Source organism: Oncorhynchus mykiss, chromosome 7, assembly GCF_013265735.2.
Source record: "Oncorhynchus mykiss isolate Arlee chromosome 7, USDA_OmykA_1.1, whole genome shotgun sequence".
Taxonomy (NCBI): Eukaryota; Metazoa; Chordata; class Actinopteri; order Salmoniformes; family Salmonidae; genus Oncorhynchus; species Oncorhynchus mykiss.
The window spans coordinates 17091333-17100854 of NC_048571.1; the positions used below are offsets into that span (position 1 = coordinate 17091333).

A 9522-nucleotide genomic window follows, 5' to 3' on the forward strand; every position below is an offset into this window, starting at 1 on the left:
GACAAAGTGACTAATCCCTCCCATTTCACCGCTCGCTCCGTCTCACTGGGCCCAGGAACATCGCCGGGAAGGGTCTGTGTGTGTGTGTGTGTGTGTGTATGTGTGTGTGTGTGTGTGTGTGTGTGTGTGTGTGTGTGTGTGTGTGTGTGTGTGTGTGTGTGCGCGTGTGCGTGTGCGTGTGCGTGTACGTGTGCGTGTGCGTGTGCGTGTGTGTGTGTGTGTGTGCGTGTGCGTGTACGTGTACGTGTGCGTGTGTGTGTGTTTCCGACAGGTCTGGACAGGAGAATGGGTTTCAGAAGAGATTGAGAGAGGGCTGAGAATGGGGCTTATTCAAGAGGGTACATTTCTATCGTCACAGAATGTTCCGATGGTAATGTACAGTATTGTGTACAACAGACATCACCTTTCTACATTACAGTATATTACCTTTCTACATGATAGTATATTACCTTTCTACATGACAGTATATTACCTTTCTACATTACAGTATATTACCTTTCTACATGACAGTCAGTATATTACCTTTCTACATTACAGTATATTACCTTTCTACATTACAGTATATTACCTTTCTTTCTGTAATGTTCTAATAGTTGAAGAATACATCACTGAAGATTATTTGGGGAATAAACCAGTCATCTTCCCAAGTCAGTACATCATCTGTGCATAAATTGCCACATCCTTGGAGCAGCCTGTATCTGTGGCTTGGACAGGGGTCTGGGGGGTCCAAGGGGTCCGGGGACCACAGACCGCCACACTGGTCTTTGGAGCAATTACAGCGGCTCACTGCACTGCTGCTGTCAGACTGCCTCTGTCCCCTGCCCCCTGACATGTCTCCTATACCCCCCCGACTGCTCTCCATATAAACCCCCCGCTGCCACTCTCAATGTGCCACATCTCCTGTCTATCATCTCCTCCACACACACACAGTCACACATACACATGTGTACACAGACACACAAACTATACCGGCCCCTTGGCCTTTTACATAGATCTGTTCCTCCTGGCATTGTAGCGAAATGCCAGGAGGAGGGGAGGGGGCTCCGGGCCACAGCGAGTCAGCCATGGTCCCCTCATCCTTTTAATCACCTCGTTAGGAGCAGTCAGTCACAACACTCTCTGGTCACCGGCTCTCTTCAGGACCCCTGGCCTCCTGACCCAGTCCGGGTGGTACCACTGGAGGAGAGGAGGAGATGAGAGGAGCAGAGGAGAGGAGAGGAGGAGAGGAAGAGAGGGGAGGAATGGAGGAGAGGTGGAGAGGAGAGGAGGAGAGGGGGAGAGGAGAGGAGAGGAGAGGTGTTGAGATGAGAGGAGAGGAGAGGAGAGGAGAGGAGAGGAGAGGAGAGGAGAGGAGAGGAGAGGAGAGGAGAGGAGAGGAGAGGAGGAGAGGAGGAGATGAGAGGAGCAGAGGAGAGGAGAGGAGAGGAGGAGAGGGTAGGAGAGGAGGAGAGGGGAGTAGAGTAGGAGAGGAGAGGAGGAGAGGAGAGGAGGAGAGGAGAGGAGGACATGAGAGGAGCAGAGGAGAGGAGAGGAGGAGAGGGGGGAGAGAGGAGGAGATGAGAGGAGCAGAGGAGAGGAGAGGAGGAGAGGGGAGGAGAGGAGAGGAGGAGACAGGAGGAGAGTAGGAGAGGAGAGGAGAGGAGAGGAGAGGAGAGGAGAGGAGAGGAGAGGAGAGGAGAGGAGAGGAGAGGAGAGGAGAGGAGAAGAGAGGAGAGGAGGAGATGAGCAGAGGAGAGGAGCAGAGGAGAGGAGAGGAGGAGAGGAGAGGAGAGGAGAGGAGAGGAGAGGAGGAGAGGGGAGGAGAGTAGGAGAGGGGGAGAGTAGGAGAGGGGAGGAGAATAAGAGAAGAAAAGAGAAGATGAGGAGGAGTGTGAGACAGGATCTGTCATCTCCAACCAGCAACACAGAGAGAGTCTGGTCAGACTGGCACTGCCTGGTAATGCCCACAGGCCCCCTTAAACCAATAATTGGGACCCTGCCTGGCCCTGCATCTCTAGGCATGACTGTTCTGTACGATGTCCACTCACTGATAACTGTTATCTGTTGTATCAGCCCATTCATCCTGTATGATGTCCACTCACTGATAACTGTTAACTGTTGTATCAGCCCCTTCATCCTGTATGATGTCCACTCACTGATAACTGTTATCTATTGTATCAGCCCCTTCATCCTGTATGATGTCCACTCACTGATAACTGTTATCTATTGTATCAGCCCCTTCATCCTGTATGATGTCCACTCACTGATAACTGTTATCTGTTGTATCAGCCCCTCCATCCTTCTGATCCTATTGACACAAGAGATGATGTGAGGTCGTCTTCACTGTGACAGTGTATTGATCCCTTCTATAGTGGGACTTCACTTGTGTTGATTTTGCAGGTTGTCATCGGGTTTTTTCCTGACAGGCAGTCAAGCTTTTATACCATTGATTGTTTGACAACTGTGTTCGACCATAGCTTTCTTTTCTATAATAATCATGTCAAAATACATTTAACCAAAACCAAAAACGAAAAGAAAAAGAGCAGGATAAGCTGTAGATCTAGTACGTCTATATGCCTCCGTCTGATGTTGAAGGAAAACTGTAGACCGTTCCATCTGCCGACACCAGAGGGGCGATGTTACAATCTGGATTCTATGTCTATGACTGGAATAGAGGAGAGAAAATCGGACTTGTGGTGAGAAATCGGACTTGAGTTGTCGAAATAAGAACCGAGTTGGGAATATGGACCAAATGGAAACAAATCAGCAAAATGCAGTGTATTTATTTGATTTGATGAATTAATGTTAGCCTTCTAAATGTAGAACCTCTTGCTCTGAACGTCACGTTTTCATAACCTGTTTCAATCTCAATGTATTATAATTATTTAAGGCCTAATAGCCTAATAATTTGTTCCAATCTCGAAGTGACATGACTGGCCTAATAAATCACCTTTTATAATATGAACCAACCTTACTGGTTGTTTCAATAAAATTGTTATTTTCCGTTGATTTGCTTAACATTTAATTAAAAATATTCAGATTTTTATTGTACAGATCAGAATTGGAATTAATCTGGAGAAAAAAATTCTAAATGTTTAAAGTCCTTATTATCCATTATCGTACTCATCTCTGGTTCCTCTTTGCCCACTATCCCCAGAGGGACTACTGGAGGGCTGAGGGGCGTGAGTAGAGAGAGGGAGGTGAGAGGGAGTGGGCGGTGTTAGACAATACCATTCCTCAAATATATTCCATCCCTCCGTTTCTCAAGTAAGCCTTTATTAGTTGGGATGGTTTGGATCTTATCTCTCATAGAAGCCGCCTGCTGGACCCGATAACGTTCGGAACACACAGAAGTGGAAAGGACGGGATTATCTTTCGGCTTTTCAATGCACTGACTACTGGCATACGGTGCACGAGGGCCTTTCTTATCACGGCCATCTCCATCCAGAAGAACGGACAAATATCTGCACTTTCAGCGAGATCTTATCGACACAACAATCTATTGTTTCCCAGCTGGGTGTTCACAAGGCACAAGATTTTTATCTTCAGAAATATTTATCACATAGTCGTTAACTATACTATCAACTATACTATCATCTCCCAACGAATTGATATACCACAACTTGAAATTAGATGGTTCTGAGATAAAACAGCATTTTGTTAGATTCGACTGTTCAAAATCTCCAAAAGTAAACAGCAAATCATTTCTTAAGGCTGTCAACAGTAGCCTATAATTCATGTCATGAATTGGACTAAATAAAATGGTTTGTGAGAAAAAACTAAGGGAAGCACAGAGTTAATTTGGAGTTGGAGTTTACTCCAACAGCTATCAGGAATCATCAGACAGTTGTGTCTCTCAACTGTTTGTCAAGGTAAGTGTCCAATTAACGAGTAGGCCTATGAAAAATTACAAATAAAAAAAATACATATGAGTTATTAACCGTTTCTTTATTAGGTCTGTATTACACATTTACAACAAAGTACACAACTCGTATTTATCCACTGCATTGTTGATACAACAACATTTTGTGTGGTCGAATCCAATGTCCAGCAGATGTCAACAATTTGTGCCTTATTTCGTTGTTGTTCCATCCTGTCAAGTCATACTGCTCGAAGCCAAGCAGATGTGTTCATCTCACTGTGACAGATGGACGACTTGGAATATGGAATATGTTCATTTGAATAGCATGGTTTCTCTCAATATTTATCCTAATTTGCTTTAATATTCTGAAAAATGCCATGTTTGCTGCAAAAGAAATCATAAGAACTGACACATAAGTGAAAAGAAAATGGCCTAGATTTAATATTTAATGCTCTATAACAAAAATCATTGGAGAATAAATTATGCATTGGAGAAAATAGAAGTACAAAAACATATTACAGTTTACAATATTTCCATCACTGTCTGTTGCTTTTGCAATTTCCATTAAGACTATCACATTTCTAAATATTCGCCACTTGATCTCAAATGATCTATTTTATGATTATGGTCTGCCTATCATCTACCCCCTGTGACAGGTCATAGCAACACAGCCATGCAAAAACTACTCCCAATGGTAACGAAAAAGTATTATTGTGTTCACAGCATTATACTAAATGAATCAAAAATATCTCTCTCTCCAGCTCTTTTTGGATACGAACTGAAAAACATATGAAAAGACTGAAAATGATGCTGAGTCCAGACCAAGCTGATTCCGACCTCGGATGGGGACAATCCGACGCAGAGTCGGTGCTCAATGACCTCAAGGTCGGGTGCCTGTCCGACGAAACGATGGAGGGGGAGGGGAAGACGAGGTCGCTGGCCCAACCGACCCTCAGCAGGGAGGAGAAGAGACGGAGGAGACGTGCAACGGCCAAGTACCGCTCGGCCCACGCCACGCGCGAGAGGATCCGCGTGGAAGCGTTCAATGTGGCCTTCGCTGAACTGAGAAAGTTGCTGCCAACCCTTCCCCCTGACAAGAAACTCTCCAAGATCGAGATCCTTAGACTTGCAATATGCTATATCTCCTATCTCAATCACGTTCTGGATGTCTAGTTGAAATGAGTGAGATACATTTTCAAATGGGAGAATTGGACAAGGAGAATGGAGGGACCAGAAAGAAATATGGGTGACATCATGTCACTTATGAAATCGGGGATACATGAAAGTTGCCAGAAAGTACAAAAAAAAGGGGGGGGGGGAGAAGGAGTCTGCAGCCTACAGCCTACTTATCCATGATTTTGAAGAAAATGCCTGTTTGATATTGCGTTTGGTGAGGCTGGGTAACCCAGATGAACGAAAGAGCGGATGTAAACGGAATGATATAGCTGCTTTATAGACATAGCATAGTTGATGTTTCCATAAAGGAGAACAAGTTCAAATGCATTAGTGCCACTTATGACGCGTACAATTGTGACCTTTATCATTGTTATTTAAGTTTATGGAATTATTTATTTAAATGTGTTAATATTAAGGTTATCTTATTTATTTATGTTTAAAATAGACTAACGTCTTTTATGTAAATGTCCATTGTTTGTATCATTGTATACATGTATATTTTAGGCTGTGATGTTGAAATTCGAAAATGATGTTGTTGCTCTTCAAAATGGCACTTTCTGTTTTTGTATAATACGTTGTTTTTTATTGAATTAGTACGTTAAGTGTAATATACTTTTATTCATGTCTATTGTCTATCAGGCAACGATAAGCACTTAATCATGTTGGGTTAAGTAAACTCATAAACGTCAAAACTTCGTTTAGTTCCCTTAAGTGTGAAGGGGAAGGAAGTTAATCATAACTTAACAATAGACTGAAGCCTACTAAAGAAAAACATCCACACAAGTTTAATTCGACTAACCGGATATAAAAAGCAAAATTCTAAATGAATGACATCGTTTGTGTTGATATCACTTTACAATTCAGAGGCAAACCTCTTTTGCTGTGACCAAAAAATCATTTCAAAATAGTCTGATTTCTATTAAATGTTTTTATTTCCTTAAAAGTTAGAGGTATTTATTTATATATCTGTCTCTGCTTTGTATCTCAAAAAACACAATAAGTAATTTTATAGCGAAGAAAAACATATCTTCTATCCAAAGATTTTTTGTCTCTTCAGGGTTGTGTACTTGTTGCTTTATGCAGATATTTTGTAGTAGAGTTATTGTGACAGCTGGTTTTTAAGGAACGCATTTTTAATATTTTCCGGTGGTGTTTTTTGATTAAAAAAAGGAAAGAAATACATGCTATTGAGGCTTCTCTGTTTTAATTGTAATTTTATTGAGACTAAAACTGGGAATAATTACCTGGGAATCTCCTTTCCAAAAATAGTCACACAATGTTGAAATTAGTCTGCCAGTCGCTCAGGGGGTAAAATCCCTTGCATAATGATTGGAGTAATATGAATGAAATGAACAGTGCAATGGCCTTGGTAAAAATGATTTCAATATTTAAACAGCAGCTGTCGTCCTGGAGGAAAAGCACGATGGTAGCCTAGCCTATTACACTTCCGAAATGGTCTTGATTGACAGGCCTCTATATCTTTAATTTCCCCCCGAAATTCGAATGATATACAGTATTATTAAATGACGTCGGTGTCACACTATAGCCTATGTCCCGCTGCTTTGAAACTGTTTAGACACACACACACACACACACACACACACACACACACACACACACACACACACACACACACACACAAGATTTAGGCACTGGTCAAGCAAGCAAAGAGAGTATATAGCCTATATGTGATTTTTTTTTTCTCTCCTGTGCATGTATTCTGTGCTGCTCCTCGCTGGCTCCTGGCTGAAAGGCGCTCTCCCCAGAGAGGGGGCAGGTGTTACTCCAGACGAGCCAAGACAACCAAATTACTGGCCGTCTGGCACCTCCCGTGGGAAACAGAGAGGGAGAGGGGATGGAGGAGAGATGGAAATTTATGAGCGGGCAAGCACATCCATGTAATATTGCCAAATATGAGCAAAGATCCAAATCTTTGTATTTATTTCTGATGTATTGCCATCAATTCTGCTAAGGATTGTGGTCTAATAATGTAGGCCAAGGTTAGATCAGGCGCAACATTTGCACATGGTGTTTTTTAAATAGAATAATATTTAATAAACAAACGATTAAATGAATATACCAAAGTAAATAAATAAATATATGTGATATGAACATTAAATATGTATGTCAACAAACCTTAGGCGATTTGCACGAGAAGAATTCGTTGAGGTAAGCGGGGGGGATCTCTTTGGCCAATATTATTAACCGTGACGAGGGGAAAACGAATGGAGAACTTTGTGCAAGTCAGTGGGCATCTTACATAATTTTGATGCTATATGATTTACTTGCAATATGAACACCTTTAAGATTAGAGATGTTTTCTGCCTTCAGAAGGTTATTCATTCACAATAAACTAAAGTAGAGAAATTAAATGTTGGCCTATCCCTTATTCATTACTCCAATTCTATTACATTACATTCAACCACTGGACGTCCTCTTCAGCCTTGTAAGGAACATATCCAGACGCCCAGACGCTTCTCAAATGCTCTGTCTAAACGCGAATACCGCTGGCACGCTGTACAGTTTCAGGAAACATTTAGAACAGCACTTTTATATAAGCGATAAATAATTTTCAAATACAAAATATACACTTACGGTATGCAGTTTAGGAAAGTTGCATCCGATCAGGCCAACGTAGACCACACTTCCTCCCCTCCAATTGTCTGCTTCAAATGTCTGCAATGGAGCATAAATGGGGAGGAAGTTTCCTACCTTGGCTGGGGGCTATGCAACTTTCTAAACTGCGTATTTGAAATATTATTTATCCCTGATGTGAAAGTTATGTATTGCAAGCGAGGATTATTACTGTTTCTTAATAACGTTAAAACAGAGCGTCGGGATTGTTGTTCATTTATCCAGCTGTGGCCCATACATTCAAATGAGAACTCATTGGTATACTCCCCTTGGGTTTTAGAGAGCTATTGTAGGCCTAGAGGCGATTCCTTATAGAAAATGCTACTTGCACAGGCTGAAAACAGTTCATGATGCATCCACATAGAAATGGATTTCCAGGCCTAGATCTTTGATTGGATCATGTTCTGATTTATTGTTCACATTTACTGCATCTTTTACAGAGTTCCAATACATATGAGGTGTATTCCATAAGCATTTTCCTGTGAGATGGTAAGAACCTTATCCTTTCTCCTCTCACTTGTGTTAACACTTCCTGGTTACCTTTGTACCATGTGACCATAACCACAATGTGAGAATTTCCCTAGTGTACAAAACAAGTGAAAACATCCCTAGACAGACAAGATATACACAACACATGAAATGAGCACATAAGAAGGCCAAAATGGCTCAGACGCCACCATGGCAGACTCATCTATCACCAGCATAGGCTCATTCATGAATGGTTGGAGGCATCTTCAAATTGGTTTAGAGCAGGTGTGTCACGTGTACTGATGACCCATCAACCCTATGATTTCTCTCTCTCTCTCAGGGCATCTATGGAACCAAGGGAAATGTCAAAGGGAAGATCTCAATTCCATACCTCCTAACGTCCTCTCTCCTCAACTCAATCGTCAAGTTTGCAGATGACACTACAGTGGTAGGCTTGATTACCAACAACGACGAGATGGCCTACAGGGAGGAGGTGAGGGCCCTCGGAGTGTGGTTTCAGGAAAATAACCTCACACTCAACATCAACAAAACAAAGGAGATGATCGTGGACTTCAGGAAACAGCAGAGGGAGCACCCCCCCTATCCACATAGACAGGACAGTAGTGGAGAAGGTGGGAAGTTTTAAGTTCCTCGGCATACACATCATGGACAAACTGAAATGGTCCACCTACACAGACAGCGTGGTGAAGAAGGCGCAACAGCGCCTCTTCCACCTCAGGAGGCTGAAGAAATTCGGCTTGTCACCAAAAACACTTACAAACTTTTACAGATGCACAATCGAGAGCATCCTGTCGGGCTGTATCACCGCCTGGTACGGCAACTGCTCCGCCCACAACTGTAAAGCTCTCCAGAGGGTAGTGAGGTCTGCACAACTTATCACGAGGGGCAAATTACCTGCCCTCCAGGACACCTACACCACCTGATGTCACAGGAAGGCCAAAAAGATCATCAAGGACAACAACCAACCGAGCCACTGCCTGTTCACCCCACTATCATCCAGAAGGCGAGGTCAGTACTGGTGCATCAAAGCTGGGACGAAGAGACTGAAAAACAGCTTCTATCTCAAGGCCATCAGACTGTTAAACAGCCATCACTAACATACTGACTGAAATCTCTAGCCACTTTAATAATAAAAAATGGGATGTAATAAATGTATCACTGGTCACTTTAAACAATGCCACTTTATATAATGTTTACATACCCTACATTACTCATCTCATATGTAAATACTGTACTCTATACCATATACTGCATCTTGCCTATGCCATTTGGCCATCACTCATCCATATATTTATATGTACATATTCTTATTCATTCCTTTACACTTGTGTGTATAAGGTAGTTGTTGTGAAATCGTTAGATTACTTGTTAGAAATTACTGC

The 9522-nt window shown here is 42.3% G+C and overlaps 1 protein-coding gene across 1 annotated transcript; it reads left to right on the plus strand.

Annotated features, from left to right (window-relative positions):
- The first annotated feature begins 3212 nt into the window (after positions 1 to 3212).
- Positions 3213 to 6197, plus strand: LOC110527403 (helix-loop-helix protein 2-like). The gene is made up of 2 exons (XM_021608648.2): positions 3213 to 3851; positions 4603 to 6197. The coding sequence occupies exon 2, from the start codon at positions 4631 to 4633 to the stop codon at positions 5012 to 5014; it is 384 nt and encodes a 127-aa protein (XP_021464323.1). The 5' UTR covers positions 3213 to 3851; positions 4603 to 4630; the 3' UTR covers positions 5015 to 6197.
- Positions 6198 to 9522: the final 3325 nt, after the last annotated feature.